Genomic DNA, 17,475 nt, shown 5'->3' on the forward strand with positions numbered 1-17,475 from the left:
TCTGGAGTCCTGTGGATTTTTTGTTTAGTCATCTGTCACACTGTTTTATATCTCAGTGACATAGGCTAACAGTTGTGGTATAACTATATATATATAAAAAAATATTTATCAATTTTATGTTATCAAATTCAAAAGAAACCCAGATATTCGCATAAGGTCTGAGGTTACATACTGTTCCACTTATTTGTTGCAACTTTCAGCTGCAGTCAGACAATTGTTTTAGTAGAAAAAAAAAACATTCATCTGTATGAGGTAGCTTTGGCTGAGAAATTTGGGCAGTTGACAAAACCACAAACCCCATAATGGTTGGAAATAGTAAGCCATGTGTATACTGGTTTTTTTCCCACAAGCCTCTGAAAGAATTCAGATTCAGCTGGTGGATTTTTGTAAGTTTAGGCATTTAAATGTTATTGTCACACCCTCTCCTGCTACTTCAGGGTGTCCACACATCCTTTAAAAGTCTCAATGTATCTAAATTTAAGGCCTTAAAATGTCTTAATTTTTTTAAAGAAAGTAAGTTGGCCTTAAGCATGTCAATGTCAGGTCTTAAGATGGCTGAACTTTTATATATATGTTGTTTTCTGTCAGGCTTGACTTTCTTCAGTGCCTTTTGTGACTCGAGGTAGTTAAGACTACCAGTAGTTGCTGACATACCTTTGCTCTCGCTAGCTAGCTCTTTTTGTGTCCGTGTTTGTTTTCGCCACTGGTTCACGTCTGTCACCAACAGATGACTGGATTCTGTGCAAGTAAAACTTTTTATCTTGACACTATGGGAGAGAGCCATATGCAGTGTGAAAAGCACAAAGCAACTCATGCTAGGCTTGATTGTAATAAAGGAGGATCTTCTAACCATCCTCTATCTACATCCTCCAACTGAGCAATATTGCACTGTTAAAAAAAAAAAAAAAAAAAAAAGATTTGCTCACTCAACTTGACTCTTGACAAATTTCCTTGTTGCTTTGCCTCGGTTCAGTTACATCGACTTTAACCGTCAAGTGCAAAATGCTTAATCAAAACTAAGTTGACCTAACTCTCTTTGTCATTTATAGCAAGGTAGATTTTACGTTGATTCAACTTGCTATTTGATGTCATTAAGTTGATTGAACTCACTATTTTACGTTTTTATTAAGCTGATTTAACGTTGATTCATCTCGCAGTTTTACAGTGATTCAACTTCATTCTATGCAGTTTTGCAGCTCTAAATGAAAAGCTAAGTATAATCTAAAGAATAACTCACAGTTTTACATTGATTAAACCTGTGAATTTACTTTTTTTTTTAATTAAGTTTATCAAACTTACAATTTGACATTTTTTAGCTGATTCAACTCACAATTTTGTGTTGATTCAACTCAGAATTTATTACCACTTGGTTTTTAATTTTTTTCAGTCTTCAGTTTGAGGGTTGCTCCTTTAATGCCTTTGATATTAAGCATATATATACAGTATATATATGTAGATATATATATATATACATATAATATATATGTGTGTGTGTGTGTGTGCCACAGCTACAGAATTGACAAAAGTGTTCCTCAAATGTTGCTACGCAGATGCTCTGTCGATACTGAAGAGGATTCACTCGCCTCTGCATGTTGAATGCTTGAAGTGGCTCCTAAAATAAGAAAGCCAACATATATTTTTTAAAATAAATCAGCTAATATTCTCACGAGTTTTCAATACACCAACCTATAGGAAAGAGCGTGTCAGCAGAAACTGGTCATTTGCATCATTTTATTTCTTAATTTTTATTTAATAGATAAACTTTTACAAATGCAGAGGCAACACTTTGTTTTAAAACTGCTCAACAAAACAAACTGTCCTGGAAGTGTTTATGGTAACAGTTTTCAACACATATTGAAAAAGATTGTTTACAACAATCTAAAACCACTGAAGCGATGTGACCAAAGGACATGTCGGATGAAAAAAAAAAAAAAAAACCCAAAAACAATCTTTTGTTGGTCCATCTCTCGGATCTCAAAAAGACAGAACGACGGTCTTTATCATGCCTTCACACATGAAGACATGGTCAGTGTCTGCATCAGTGTGGATGCTGTTGTCCTGTCAGGAGGAGGTAGTTGTGATGGAGGGTGCGCAGCTCCGTCAATCTGCCCAGCAGGCGGCCGAAACGCTGCGGCCCTCGGCGACCTGTTGCTCTGGTCTGGGCCCCACACACTCTGGACAGCAGGTCCAGGATCAGCTCCTGCATTTTCTCCACACCACTAACCGCCTGCAGGGACGCTCGATCTGCACGCGACGCACAAAAAAAACAAAAAAATAAATAAATCATATGTTCAAAGCATTCATAACCTTTTTCACAGTTTGTCTTGTCACAAATACAAAACTCAGGATGGCCAATCCTGGAGTTTGGATGTGACAATCCGATGCAAAGTGGATCATAACTGTGAAAAGAAAACTTTTTTTTTTTTTTTCACAAGTTAAAATCTAAACAATTTGAATGCATTTACTTAAATTCATGTTGATTTATGAGAACGTCTGCATTTTTGGCTGCATGAATAAGGGCAACGAAACACAAAAAGACCTTGAAAACGGACAACAAAAACAGTTAGCAACATATAAAAAAAACTAAAATAAGATTTTAAAAAATAGGGGGAAAAAATCAACTAATGCTATTTTAAAAGCAACTGAGTGCCTGTGTGCTTTAAGCCTGGAAAACGTTGAGAGTCGCAGCCTGTCTGATGTGTTGCTATGTAGTTAAGAAGCTACAAATACCCTACAGGAAGTTGTCTAATTAACCAACAGAGTCCACGTGTGATTAATGTAGTCGTATACATGAGTTGTTGTAAAACAATCTTCTAAGCTTTGTTGAATCCATTATCAGAAAATAAAAAGAGCACTAATCAGAGACGCAGCCCAAAGGAGCTGCAGAGATCCGCAGCTCAAGAGCGAGAATCTGTAGAAAAGACATTAAAGCGTTAAAATATAAACTTCCAGCAGGAAAACAACTCTAAACATGGAGCCGGAGCTACAGTGATTCGCACAAACTAAATTAGATCATTTGACACAACGAGAGGTGCATTCAGAGACTCTGTGTTCACCGGAACAATTGCAGCCAGAGTTTCACTAAACTGGACATGTCTGACCTGAGCAGAGCAGAGCCGTGGCGGTGAGCAGAGTGTATTCAGCTTCTGTCACACGCAGCACTGCCATGCTGTGCAGGAAGTTCAGCACCGAGCCGAGGAGATCCTCGCTACATCCTGTCCAAGCAGAAAGCAGGTGCTGTTGTTGGACCGATCGTGTCCAGGGTGTGGAGATGAAAGAGTATGCAATGAGCTCACCTGAGCTGACGGGCATCCTGATGTCCAGGTTTTCCTTCGGGTCCAGGTGTCGGTGCCAGCCGTAAGCAGAAGCACTGAAAAGCTGCGAGGCTGATGACACGGCCGCAAGAGTTACAGGTTTAACGCGTAGATATTCTGAGTCGGTGGGTTTTACATTTCTGAGCGCGCCATCTTCTTTTCCAGTCTTGTGTGTGTGTGTGTGTTTTTTCTCCTTACCTGGAGTGGGGCTCGCTGGGTTGCTGGAGAACTGCTGGGCAGAGAGCAGGAACATGACCTCCAGCGAAGACACAGACAGGAGGCTCATCTGGTCTGAGAAATCCAGGAGGTCAAATCCTGGGTCGGAGGTCAGAACTGGGTTTATTTTACCAGCAAGCTCACAGATTCAAGGGCCACAAATGGCCGCACTTTGGACGGCCCTGTTGCAAAGTTTTCATCTCTGATTATGTTACGACCAATAAAAGTAAATAAATAGTGTTTCAACATGGAGAGGATGATCTCTTCAACTAATTTATGCATAATTTATTAAGAACTGGAAGAAATTCAGTATTTGTTGTAAACTAAGTGTATAATCATGAGAGCTCAAAGTGAATTAAGAAAACATTTTTTTCTCTTGCCCTCCCTGTGATGTTGACCTTACATTCATTTTTTGTCTTATTGTCCTTTTAACATTTTCCCCATTATACTCCTCATATATTTTGTGCCTGTTCATTGTATTTGTATTAGTTGGTTTTATTTTAATGTTTTCAATGTGCTATAAAAAAAAGAAGAAGAAGAAGTTTTGTTCACAGCAAAAAGACAAAATCTTACCAAGGATTTTTGGTCTTGTAGTTTCTAATTCAAATATTTTAGTACGCTTGAAACAAGACAAAACTAACTTAGCTCTTGTAACTTTTCAGAAAGATACAGGAGCTTGTTTTAAGTCAGTAATTCCTTAATGTTGATGAAAAAGTGCAAGGTCCACTGGCAGACTGTTTCACATTATTAATGAATTACTGACTTAACACAAGCTCCTATATCTTTCTGAAAAGTTACTGCTAAGTAAGTTTTGTCTTGTTTCAATCGTACTAAAATATTCACACTGGAAACTAGACCAAAAACACTTGGCAAGATTTTGTGTTTTTGCCTTTTTTTAAAATTTTTTTACAACATTTACTGAAATAGTTTCAAATTCAAAATGCGCTAAAGTAAATAAACATGTTGATTCATCCTTTACAATGTCTCTGTGAAACTTCAAATCTTATCTCTTTTTTTTTTCCTTCCCTCCTTTTTATGTGAACACCGTAGATACAGAAATTTGCGCCTCTGAACAAGCAAACACCTCCGTCCGACTCACCCGGCACCGTTCTGGCAAACTGCAGGAGTCTTTGCAGCGGTGGGGAGGGGACCTCCATCAGGCCGTCTCCTTCCAGAGCACACTGCCACTCAAACACCTGCCCACATGACAGCGACATGAGCACGCCGCCTCGCCCGGGCGGACGTGACATCTGCACATTTTCCCACCATGTAACTGCTGCTGTCCTGATCTCTGAACTGTCGGTGAGACTCCACCATCCTGTCCACAACATGTTTCTGTTCCCGGGTCAACGTGGCCGGCTGAGTCTGCATGGGGAGGACAAAAGTGACGGGGTTAAGAAACCCAGGCCTGACCCCTGGGGATAGGCCTCAGGGTATCGCCGTGGTACCTGCGCAGGTAACCGGCAGGTGGAGCTGACTCTCCGACCGTCTGCGCTCTCCTCCTCTTCTTGCCCCCTGCTTTTACCTCCTTTCCTCAGTCGCTTGGATTGGCACTGGACTTCGGTCAGAAGGCCTTGAAAGGTAAACGACGACAATATGAACACGGAGTCCAAACACGGAGACGTTTCCATCATTTGTGCTGTTGCGCGCTGTAGCTGTCAAGAAAGCTATCACTGCACTGAACCTTCAGAGCCACATAAAGACGGTCACAAAGTCGACCTTCTGTCACCTGAAGGACATTTCCAGAATTAAAGGATTACTGTCCAAGCAAGATACAGAGAAACTCATACATGTGTTTATCTCTAGTTGCACTGATTACTGCAACAGTATCTTGCCTGAAAAAAACAACAACAAAACGAGGAAGCTTCAGGGTGATCCAGAACGCTGCTGCTCCTGTTCTGACTAAAACCAGGAAAATAGAAAGTCCTTCTACTGGCTTCCTGCATCTCAGAGAATAGACTTTAAAATACTATTTTTCATTTAATGTATTTGCTTGATGATTTTGATGATGTAATTTGGCAAAATGTAATATTTATTTCTACTTCATAACTGATGACAGTACTATGTTTTTATGGTGTAAAGCCCTTTAAACCGTCTTGCTGCGGAAATGTACTCTACAAATAAACTCGACTGTAGGACCAATATCAGTGATTTTATGTCGCTCCTGTTGAATTAGTTTCCTTACACTCCGCCAGCATTCCCACGGCGCGGCACTTCCTCAGCCGACAGTCTTGGCACTTCCTCCTCATGTACATGTCCATCTCGCAGCCGCCGCCGCTCTTGCAGTGATACACGGCCTTTTTAGTCACACTGCGCCTGAAGAAACCTGCGGTTAAAGTCAAAACCCAGACCAGCGTTAGCTTTGAAAGCGTGAACAGATTTAAAGCCAGCGCTCAGAGTGAGTACCTTTGCACCCTTCGCAGGTGAGAGCGTTGTAGTGGTAACCCGACGCTTTATCCCCACACACCACGCACAACTCATCCTGGCCTTTGCCCTTTCCTCCCAACCCCATCCGAGGCCTGCGCACGAGAGGCAACCCTGTGGGTGCCAGCCCCTGATTCAGCCCCAAAGACAGGGGCTCCGGGCCCTGACCGCAGGGGCCCTCCAGGCTGTGAGAGCCGTACTGGTACGGAGGATGGCAGAGCTGAGAGGATGAAGCCAGAGATGAAGGTGAGGAGGTGGAAGAAGGAGGCGAGCTGTAGAAGGGGAAAGGCAGGTTGGCAGGGAAACACTGCTGTTGGCTGTAAGGGAGCAGCTGGAGGTCCGGGTCCTGCAGAGGATAGCCCACAGGGTCGGCCAGGATGTCTGGAAGGAGAGAGGATGATTAGGAAATTCTGGAGGCAAGAATTTCAGTTTACTCAACAGAGAAAATTATAATAATAATTAAAAAAACCAAACAAACACAAGTTTGATTAAAACATAAAGACAAACACTTTTCTGTCTGGACAGCAAAGTGTGGGCCGTGATGCTCTCTGACATCACAGTTCATAAAGAAAAACAAGCTATTTGATCACAATCAGAGTGTAACCAGTTATCAAGGTGGCAGATCCCAGAAAATGTGTTTAACATGTCAGAGTCATGAAGCTACAGAAGCCTTTAGTGAGAACAAGTGACTAAATAAATAAATAAATGAAATATTTGACAAAATCACATGAGAAAAATAATTACTACACAGCAGTGGAGAAAACACAATATCAAAAATATACAAAACAGAAAAAACACAACAATTAAAAGTAAAACCACTAAAGAAGGAAAAATGTGGCATTGGTATTTTTGCTTAGAAATGATTTGTTAATCAAATTATGTACGCATTAATATGTGATTAGAAATGATGTTATGGGTTTTCTAGGCACATGATGTCATTTTTATAGCACAGTCAAATAACTGTGTTATAAAAATGCTGCTTACATCAAATATGACTTAAAAACTCACCTTAAAATTGGGCTTCTGTCTCTTTAAAAAAACAAAAAAGCTCCTGCTCTTTCTGAAACTCCGCCTTCAGGAAATCATCACAACATGGCTCCTCTATTAACCCTTCAGCAAGGTTTTTATTTTTTTTCCCAGCGCTGCACTGAGAAGTATCTGGTATAATTAGATCAGTTGATGTGCAGTTCCACTCTAGGCTAATTTCTGCTGGCTAGTCTGGAGGAGCTGAATGGGGGAGTCGTGGGAGAGGCTGCTCTTTGAGGCGGAAGCTCAGAGGAGGAGCTTCGTCCTCTAAGGCGGGGCTTGGTCCACCCAGGCGCTTTGCACAGCCGAATGGTTGCCGTGGAGATGAAAGGATTTCTCAAACGTGCATGACAGAGTCAAAGCAGCACTCCAGGTGTGTTTTTGATGAGGGAATACCGTTGTTATAACAGAGTGGAGTTGATTTTAGATAATTCTGCCGCTTCACTTGCTTCACGCTTCCTGTGTCCCACAATGATATCATCTAAAACTCTCCAGAGGGGCGAACAGCATAACAATCGAGTGAACCAGATGCCACAAGCATGACCGAGATCGGACTGAGCGTTTCAAGATGACCCTGGTCGAAAGCCAAGAGCGTCATAGCGCTGTGGCTCTAGCCGACCCCGAGTGACTTCACCGTATTGATCGCTCTAGTGGGACTCAATAAAAGGCCCAGAGTGAGACCTCGTGAACTCGTTCAGACTGCCTAAACAGGATGCAGCTGAGATCTCTGCGTGCCATGTAGGGTTGTTCAGGGGCTTCGAGATGTTCGCTGATGAGAGAACATGTGGCAACGCATGAAAGTACATCTGGACAAATGAGGTCGCTGTGGGAGCAGTTAGCCGTTACACGCTGATTAAACAGAGAGCCCACCCAGCGGCCACACTGTCAGGATCGGCTCTGCTGAGGATGGAGACACAGACGTAAACAAGCGACAGGATCCATGATATGATCGGAGGCTGTTTAAGCTCCCAGAATGTGCAGAGACGTGTCGGGTGTAACGAGTAGGACACCCTGTGAAAGCCTGGACGTTTTTCTAATATGGACATCAAATATTTACTGAAATACTGAAAGACAGCGAAGATAGTTCACAAAAACAAGATAGTAAAAGAAGTCTATACTGAATAACGTTTTAGGACAGATTAGCGTAAAGCTAAATTGTTTTACTAAGTTGTTTGCCTTTCAAGGCTAAGCTAACTATGGCTTAGCCTTTCAGCAACAGGAACAGCAGAACCTGCTCAGTCATGTTTTGGCATCATTCCACCATATCAGAGCGGGTTTGAGGAAAATGTGAGGCCATCTTTAAAAAAAAAACAAAAAAAATACAGTTGAAGCAGTAATTTATTCATCGGCCCTTCCAAGAGGCCAGTTTTAGTTACATTAATTTTTAAGTTTTGGTCAAAATGTCTTCAAGCTTTCTGCAGGTCTTTTGTAGCATTCCTTTAATTTCTTTAGCTTTAAAGAGAGCTAATGGTAAAGGTAGTTAGTTAGTTAGTTAGTTAGTTAGTTAGTTAGTTAGTTAGTTAGTTAGTTAGTTAGTTAGTTAGTTAGTTAGTTAGTTAGTTAGTTAGTTAGTTAGTTAGAACTGGATGAGAGAATTGTTTATGTTGCTTGACAAGACGTTTCAAGGCCTGAGTTGGTTTCAGGAAGGAGGAAATCTGACAAACTCTTGTGGCTTGAAACAGAAGAATTAGTTCCCAAGTTGATCTCAACAGAGACTGATGTGGTCCAACACATCAATATCTGTTGATGTGTGGGACCCTCTGTGTGGCGCTTTGTTGTGATGATGGGGTTAATTTGACTGAACAATTAGCTTAGCTTAAAAGGAATGCATTTACTATCCTGCTATTGAAAACGGAAACATGTTGAATATTAAACTATTCCACCCGACAGCATGTTAGGACCGTTGTAGATGGGGGGGAAAGGAGGAGTAAAAAACAATGGTCCTAATACGCCTTCATACTTCAAGGCTCTGAATTGTTTGATTTGATCAGATGAGATTGAGCTTTTGGCAACAAACACACCAGTTTAGCGTGAAATGGAAACTTTCTTCCTTCCTAAAGACACTGAGATCAGACGCTGCTTCAATAAAAGGCGACTTCATTTAGGGATCTTTACCAGGCGCATGTAAATGCAGCCGAATCACAGTCGGTGTTAGCGTCTATGAGCCGTTAACACTGACTTATTCCCGATAAATCAGTGTTTGACATATTGAAATGCTAATGATTCAAATACCCATCTTTTGTAAACGTCTGCTGTGTCTCAGAATTTAAGAGACCGATCAGATGGGCCCTCATTCACCCTTGTTATGCTCTGTCATTGTTATCCTCTCCTTCCCTTTGCATCCAGATGTTTCCTGTCTTCATTAGACGACGCTGGCGGCGGGTTAGGGGCGAGGAGGAGGCGTGGGGGGGTCCTTGCTTGCTCGGTGTGACAGAGGCTGTGCTTCGTACTGTTTGTAAACCATCTGAGCGCTGTCTAAACACTCCTCGGCCTCCCCTTCCATCCCACGCACGCCAGGGAGCTAAACAACCCCCCACGGCTCGTCCCGCTCCGGCTCTTAATGACACTCATCAGTATTAATAGATCCCATGATGCCGTCCGGCTGAACCACCTCAACGCCGCTCTTGTTCTCTTCGCTGTCTCATGTCTCTGGGTTCTCGAAGACGACAAAATAAAAGCTCAGCTCTCATTCGTCAGCTGTCACAGAGAGAGGATAGGAGGTTGTGTTGCGTAAAGCAGGCAGTCACTCATTGTGAAGTAATACATTACTGACCCTTCCTGTTGACCTTTGACATTTTGGTAAACGTATGTTAAAGCTGGAGCTTACTTTAAAGAGATGTGGCACTATGAAGGAGAACAAGGTATGAAAATTGAGCCCCTCTACCCCCAACACACACCTTTAATTTTTTACGTTATAGGCAGTGATTACTGACGTCGGACCACTTTTTTCAGTAACGAGTAATCTAACGCGTTTCTATTTCAAATCCAGTAGTCAGACTACAGTTACTTATCGAAACCACTTTGCGTTACTATTTTCTTTCGTAATTTTATTTCATTTCCTCTACGAGTCTTGGGGAGTGACCGCCGTTTCTATGCGACAGTTACCAGCAGTGACAGAAACATAAACAATGGAGGGAGGAGAGAGAAGCTAGCTAGAATCTATTATATCTAACAATGTAGGAATTTCGCCATCAGAGCCTGAAGAAGAGCGCCATTGTTGAGAAAAGATATAAGCTTTCTGTTCACAGGTAAGCTGGGTCATAAATAATACATATAGATTATAATGCTAGTAGTCTCTGATAAGTACCGTCTGGCCGTCATAAGAACTGAACTGCCGAGCCGAATGTGACGTCAGAGTTAGCAGCAGGCTAAAGTAATGATTTCAATGGGCTCGGTTGGTTGGCTGCAAAATATTTTCTACATATATGTATCTTATTTGAGTTCAGTTAGTGAAAGTTATGTTGGAGTAGATGTACAGTGACGTCAGTAGTGAGCATATCTGTTTCCTGTCGTGCCGCTCTTTGGGTTGACGCAGGCTGAAGAAGTCCGCCATTGCTGAGAAAACAGCTTTCAGCAGATATTAGGAGCAGCTACTATAGCCGCTGTGCTTCCTGCTCACAGTTTAGCCTAAATAAATACTCTACACCAGAAGTGACCCGGCCCATCAGTATAACATGAGCTGTACGTCACACTATAACGTCATCCATCCCCTCATCAAAAACATACTTGGAGTGTTGCTTTGATTCTTTCACGCATGTTTAGAAATCCTTTTAATCTCCCATGGCAACCACCTGGCTGTGCAAAACGCCTGGGCGGACCAAGCCTTAGAGGGGGAGGTCCTCATCTGAGCTGCAGCTTTCAGGCTTCTGGGCTTCGGCCTCACAGAGCAGCGACTCCTCAACTGACCTCCGCAAGACCTGGAGGAGCTGAGCGTCTGCTGAGCCCATTGTAGGACTTAGTGCAACGCTGGCAGCTAAATTAAAGTTAGTTAAAGGGTTAATAGAGGAGGGTTTATTGCGATGACTTCCTGATGGCGGAGTTTCAGAAAGTGACGAGTTTCTAAAGAACAGAGACCCAATTTTAAGCCGTCAAATTTCTTTTAAGTCATATTTGATATATAGCGACTGAAGGTACCGTAGTTAACTGATTGTGCTACAAAAGGCCTGGAAAATACATAATAATGTCCTTTTACAGTGTTCAGCCTGACGTCTCATAAGACTTTATAACTTGATTTTAGGTCAAGAAGGTTTGACCCATTAACTCTGTTAGATGTTATTGAAAAAGTCATTGAGATATTAATGCTGCTACACTCTACTTTATTTCAGTTCATCAATATGTTTTATTTTAAAACTCACTCATTTCCAAAGGTTAAAAATAGAAATCCTGCACAACATATTCAGTTGAGCACAATTTTGTCAACAAGTTTCTTTACTTTAAAACGTGTGAAAGTGGTTCAACTTGAAAATGAAAGTCCACCTGCTGCCTTGGCAATGCAGTTTAAGTCAACAGGAGAATTATATTGGGTTTGACTGAGAAATTAAAATTCATGACGTTGATTTAAAAACAAGAGACAAGCCAAACTTCGTTTTTTTTTAAGTTCATTCATCTTGAAATGTGAGTTTTAACTTAATGCTGCAATTTAACCCAAATAATTATTTCATAATATGCAAGAAAAAAAAAACTGCCCTGGCCTAGTTAAAGTGCACACATGTCTCTATTATTTTATACTTACAATTTCAAGTTAAAATAACTACTTATTATATTTTAGAATAACTTAATTTCATGTTTCAGATTGCATGAATAAAATTTCTGATTTGATCCTGAATTTTACTGAACATCACAATGAATTCAGAAACATTTAGTTTGAACAGGATGTCATCATCAAGCTTCAGAAACTGTCAGTTGCATTAAGAATAAACATTTGCATTAGTGACACAGAAGTCAGATTGGCGTTGCGCACTTCCAAAAACATGCCACTAAGCATTGTGGGAAATAGGTCCCACTCCTGTCTTTTTCTTCTTTTGTTTTTTTTTGTTGTTGTTTTTTTAAAGTGCTAATAGGGTTTATTCAACTCTTGGAGGTTTTGACAAAATGAATAAAAAGTTGACACAACTTACTGCTACACTAAGTTCATCTTTCACAAATTCACACATTTTAGGTTCAAAATCTAAAACCGGCTCAATTTTGATCCCTGGGCTCGGCTCAAGTGTTTGGCAGTTCTGACTGGACGTAAAGTTGATGTTTTGGACGTAAAGTTGATGTTTTGGCCAGAGTGATGCTCTGAGTTTGATAGAGCGCCTTTCAAAGGAGCTATAGATTAGGGTTATGGCAAGGAGACCTTCCAGCCTCGAGATACCAGTGGAAACATGCAAAAAGCCGATCATCAGTTATGAATAGGTTGTATTTCTGTAATGCCTATAAATGATTTTCTATCCATTAGTTATGAAGGCATGAATAATTTTCAACAAGCCATTTTACTCAAATGTACACAACAGGCATCCTACTGATTTTTAAAATGTCTCGGATTTCTAAGTTTGAATTTCCATTTTTGTTTTCAGGAGCTTTTATTACATTCTGAACACCAGAGTAGAAAATATGAACTTTTAGCTGCTTGAACTAAAATCTGAAGTTACTTCAGTGGGTTTGTGAAACAACACAATTCTGAAATCGGCTTGAGACTTTGGTTTGCGGTGCAGCTTAAATATGCTGCCTTTATAAATGAGGTCTGACACGTTAATAGGCAACAATAAAAAGTATTTTAACATTTTTGTGCAGCAGCTGAGTCCATTATCTCCTATTTGGCTTTATCACAATAACACATTTCGCTGGACAAAAAATTGTTCCAGTGATCATTGCGATGAATCATAATATTGCTGCTTTGAAACAACAATATTATCAATATTGATAATACGTCAAGTAAGATATTGACAAGGCCATGATAATACAAGTTTGCTCTCTCAGAGCGCAGTAAACTTTCATGGTCTGAAGAACACTTCACGTTGGAACATATTTCAAATCTCCAAATTAAAACAAAGACAACCAAGAACAACAAATAAAACAGAAACTTAAAAATAACAGGCTCAGCTAAAACTGCAAATAAAGTGGAACATTACAAAACTGCCCTTCAAAAAGTATTAATTATTAGAAAGGCAATTATCTAGTTCATTTTAATTCATTTTGCGGTTAATTGATTCGTTGCTTCGCCACTGTATCGCGGTACAATCGCTTCCATGTGGTTTACAGAATAAATTGTCCATAGAAAAATAATGTAAAATGTATTTTGCGTGTAATCTAGAGGTGCAAATACTGGGGGGAAAAAAATACCTAAATTGTGCTTTTTAAAGTTAAGTCTTTGGCCCTACAAGATTCTTTGATAGACTTTCCATAGATGCACCTAAAAAAATATAAAAGATGGAAAAGAAAGCAAGCAAAATCTCCCTGTTTATGCCATCAAGAATGAGCGTGGAGTGTAATGGAGGACTCACCGTAGTACTGGAGCGGCTCAGCGGAGCAGTAGCCCTCCGAGGTGGAGAGATACCCCCCTGCTGGAAAGCTCATCTCAGACTCCGTCCACTCTCTCATCTGGACTCAGGAATCCTCTCTCCAGTCTGTGACCTTTACGTCTGTTTTCTTGCACCAAGAAAACACAAAAGCAGTCCGAGAATTCACACAGAACGTGATGGATCTGGATGGTGAGGAGACATTCCTTAGTCCCCGCGATGTGTTCAGGTCTCCACGACTGATATATACTTAAAAAAAAACCTCACACACACAGAGAGGAAGAGTGCAGCTGAGGCTCTTCGTCAGTGGTGATGAAGTGCTGGAGGAGGGCCTGAGCGTCCCTCAGGGGTCGACGAAAGGGAAAGTGGGGACACCCGGGAAGGACGGGGCTGGAACCGCTGTCCAAACAGCTGGACCTGCCTGCGACTTGATAAATCACACGAGACCTCCGAGGTATTCAACACTCACTGCACGTCAGAATGTGTGAACGCGAAGTTGTTTGTTTCCCAGAGCAGAAGAGAGTAAATATATCACTTTTTTTTTTATGAGCCGAAATTTTGTTTTGTTTTTTAGTCCTTAAAAACCAGAGGAACAGAATCATAAAAGTTTGTCCGTCCCCTTCCAGGCCCTGGGAGTTTGTTTACTCTTGCCTTTTGTTTACCGCTGATTTGTTTGCGCTGCAGTTAATATTAGACAGCAGTTAATACTGAAGGGTCTCCGGGACCTCCGCCTCCCCGAGCAAGACGGTTCAGCCAAAGCAGCAGGGTGTCGAGGCCTGTCCTGCCGGAGGAAGACAGAGGAGTGACCCCGACCCAGGGCATGTAAGCCCTTGAGCGGGGGGGCCCCTAAGACGTGCAGCGTGTTTACGGTGGATTGATGGTGTCCTCCCGGCCCCTTATCATCCCCTCTCACTGACTCAATGTGGGAGCCGGCTGGAGGATGGCAAGAGGCGAGAGGGAGAGGCAATCATTCTTTCTGAAGCTGAAGCCCTTCACTGGTACCGCTGAGATCGGGCCCAGAGAGAAGGGAAGCAGGAATGTTTTATGTATGATACACGCTGTCTTTAATTTGAAGAGAACTCTCTTATAATCCTAACGGAACGTGAAATACACTCATGATTAGTCTGATTTAAAGCCTAAATTTAACATACTTAGTATATTTGTTTTTCCCCAGGGTAACTTCAATCCCATTACTGGATTTGAAGTAACGCGTGAGATTACTCGTTACTGAACAAAAGTGGTACGATTACTGACTTATGTTGGATACGGAAACATCAGGGTTACTCAGGGACCTTCAACTTTCACTTTTCGGAACAGCGACTTCAGGATCAGTCCTGATGATGCCAAGATTTCTGAGCTGAGGTGTGACAGAGGCCAAAGTAACCCAGGAATAGTTTGATTTCTGTTGCTTGGTTCTCAGGAGAGATGAGGAGTGTTTCTGTCTTAGGAAAAAGGGTAATTGAACCACTGCTTGATGCGACTGGCAGTTTATCAAGGAGGGCAATTTTAGACATTCAGTAGGCTGAAAAGAACAATAGATCTGAATGTTATCAGCATAGAAATGATCAACTGTGTTGGAGCCAAACTCGAGGTTCAGGGAAACGTCATGGGCAAATCTGTTACACTTGTCTGGCATGGAAATGGAGAATTCCTACTTCCTGTTTCAAACAGAACGAACCAAGTGTCCTTTTGGTGGCAAGCTACTGAATTAACAGCAACTGAAGTTAAAAACGACTTTGTACGGTTTCACCAAATGTAAAATTTGGTGCAGAAATGTCCAGCATTGAGCTGTAGACCAGTCACAAAAACAGAAAAACTGTCAAAATGACTGTGTTTAGTAGGACTCAGCTGATCTTCAAACTCTTTCTTCATCGCCTTTGAGTGGAGTGTGGAATAAAAGTGACTGTTAACTGAATCTGGCCTAAATACAGAGTAAAAAGGGGGGGTTATTGTTGAACCACATTTCATTCCACAAATCTGTGACAAGTCCAGCAGTGATGAAGCATCCGCCTAATAGTCGCCGACCTCTGACCGATATGCGGAGGACAGAGAGCAGGCAAGTGGGGCCGAGAGAGGCTTTAAATGATGGAGACGACATCTGACAGTGCAGATGTCACCCTGGATCTTCTGGAGGTGTCATGCTGTTGGACACATTGTTGATCGCAGGCCTAAGTACGAGGTCCCATGGGAGAGGAGTGTCAAAGAGAGAAGATGAAGAGGAGGAGGAAGGGGAAGGACAATTGGGACATTAGTAACATAATTGCATCAAGACTTCTAAAAAAAAAAAGTGCTCTGAAAAACAGAGGACGTGAAAAGATAAGACAAACCCCACAGCATTTTTAAACAAACTGTTTGGAGTGTTCGGATCTTCAAACTCATTAGTCCCTCATAACTCAAGCTGTAAGAGATAAATCCAGCACTTCATAAATCCCGCCCTGGACACAGTGTCTGTCTGTCTGTCTTTATCGGTGTGCTGGCCGGTAGCTGCGGCTCGATAACGGCCTGTTCTGTTTACTGACGCACTCAAAGGAGCCAGCTCTCAATTTAAAGTGGCCCCTGGATTTAGAGAGCAAAGTCCACGGCCGACATCTGAACCAGGGCAGGAGAGGGAGGGCTTCGGGGTGTCCTGGGGAAGAATGTCCACGTCACTTAAAGCTTTTGTATTCAGACATTTTCCTCCATTCCACAAATCTGTGACAAGCCCAGTGATGGACAAAAGAGTACAGAGTACCACATACTGGTACTCCTTGTATGTAAAGAGTGCCAGTAATATATGCCACAACGTTCCCTAGCTTTGGACCAGCGCCGGTCCTGAATGATAGGCAATCTAAACGGCTTATTAGCAACACTAAGTCGTCAGGGGAATCCCATAAAGGCCTGAATTTTAACTTTTGCACCCAATTCCTGTTTATAAAAAACACCGAAGTTAATGTTTGTGCTCTCACACCGCCCTGGGGAAAGAACCATTTAAATAGACCATTAAAACCCTTATAGCATTCCCAATAATGTGGGTTATGTAAACTTCTGATAGACACTGTATTAGCAAACTAAACTGGCAGAGGCAAAAAAAAAAAAGGAGATTAAACTAAGAGTGTTTCTACTGGTATTATTTTGTCTCACTGTTGCCTTTAGTCAACAACACCATCCACTGAATCCTAAAGTGATTCTGTGCCGATTTCAGAGTTTTTCTCTGATGAGCAGTTTGTGTTTCAGCATGTTTTCGTCTTGCCCAGCCTTCACCCTTTTTTTCCTTGGCCATTGGCATGTTGTCAGCACTGAGATTTGCCTCACTTCATCTCCTACGCACATTTAGTGCAAACCAACATTTAGACGTACATATTACTTAGACATACAGTAGAAAAGCAAACAGAGTCGTTTGTGCAACAGGGGAAATGGGATAAACAAATCTGGTATAGTAAATAACAGAATAAAGAGTTTTAAGTTGTACCGTATGGGGCCTGTTGGGTTGAACTTACTGGCAGGAAGAGCGAAAAAAAAGTTCTTGCAGGAACTGGAAGCGTCTCATTAAAGACATTCCCAGCATATACTGTTTATAAACAGGCTCTTGTTCATCGCTGGTGATGGATGGATGTGTCCTGCTGCTGACTCCTCCTCTGACAAGCTTTCTGCCACTGTTTCACCACAAACACACACTTTACTACGGAGCTGATATTTCATGTTTCAGTATCACCCCCTCGCTGGGTGGGCCGTTTTCAGGGTGTGCGATTTCATGGAGGAGGGAACGTGTGTGTGTGTGTGTGTGTGTGTCCATGTGTTAGGAGGCAGAACGGCGCGGCAGAAGGGTCAGAGCGATCCTGCTAATGAAGAAGAACGGCCAGGCTGTCAGGAGCCGGTCGAGGTCACACAGAGGAGCTGAACACAAATCCATGCCACACTTTTCAGATTCTTACTTGTAAGATTTTCTGAAAAATCATTTCCTTTTCGCTTCATAGATACGTTCTGCATTGTGTCGCTGTCTAATGAAATCCAGATAA

At 41.8% G+C, this 17,475-nt stretch overlaps 1 protein-coding gene across 2 annotated transcripts; it reads right to left on the minus strand.

Moving 5' to 3' along the window:
* Positions 1-1,718: 1,718 nt before the first annotated feature.
* On the minus strand, positions 1,719-15,633 carry nr1h5 (nuclear receptor subfamily 1, group H, member 5). 2 transcript variants are annotated; one of them, XM_032570046.1, is made up of 10 exons: positions 13,466-15,633; positions 5,937-6,335; positions 5,716-5,856; positions 4,979-5,103; positions 4,797-4,895; positions 4,630-4,726; positions 3,513-3,605; positions 3,297-3,386; positions 3,102-3,215; positions 1,719-2,244 (listed from the first exon to the last, which is right to left on the minus strand). In XM_032570046.1, the coding sequence occupies exons 1-10, from the start codon at positions 13,560-13,562 to the stop codon at positions 2,039-2,041; spliced, it is 1,461 nt and encodes a 486-aa protein (XP_032425937.1). In that variant the 5' UTR covers positions 13,563-15,633; the 3' UTR covers positions 1,719-2,038. The 2 variants fall into 2 exon arrangements, with proteins under 2 accessions (XP_032425937.1, XP_032425928.1); XM_032570037.1 differs by having other exon boundaries at positions 1,720-2,244; positions 3,513-3,629.
* Between the last annotated feature and the right edge of the window lie 1,842 nt (positions 15,634-17,475).

This window comes from Xiphophorus hellerii, chromosome 1 (assembly GCF_003331165.1).
Source record: "Xiphophorus hellerii strain 12219 chromosome 1, Xiphophorus_hellerii-4.1, whole genome shotgun sequence".
Classification (NCBI taxonomy): Eukaryota; Metazoa; Chordata; class Actinopteri; order Cyprinodontiformes; family Poeciliidae; genus Xiphophorus; species Xiphophorus hellerii.

Excerpts from the sequence above, each read along its gene's own strand:
- nr1h5 (XM_032570037.1), bottom strand. The coding sequence starts at position 13,562 with ATGAGAGAGTGGACGGAGTCTGAGATGAGCTTTCCAGCAGGGGGGTAT. Across the intron at positions 5,857-5,936 it reads CACCTGCGAAGGGTGCAAAG|GTTTCTTCAGGCGCAGTGTG; the intron begins GTACTCACTCTG and ends CTTTAACCGCAG. Across the intron at positions 4,896-4,978 it reads CCTGCCGGTTACCTGCGCAG|ACTCAGCCGGCCACGTTGAC; the intron begins GTACCACGGCGA and ends CTCCCCATGCAG.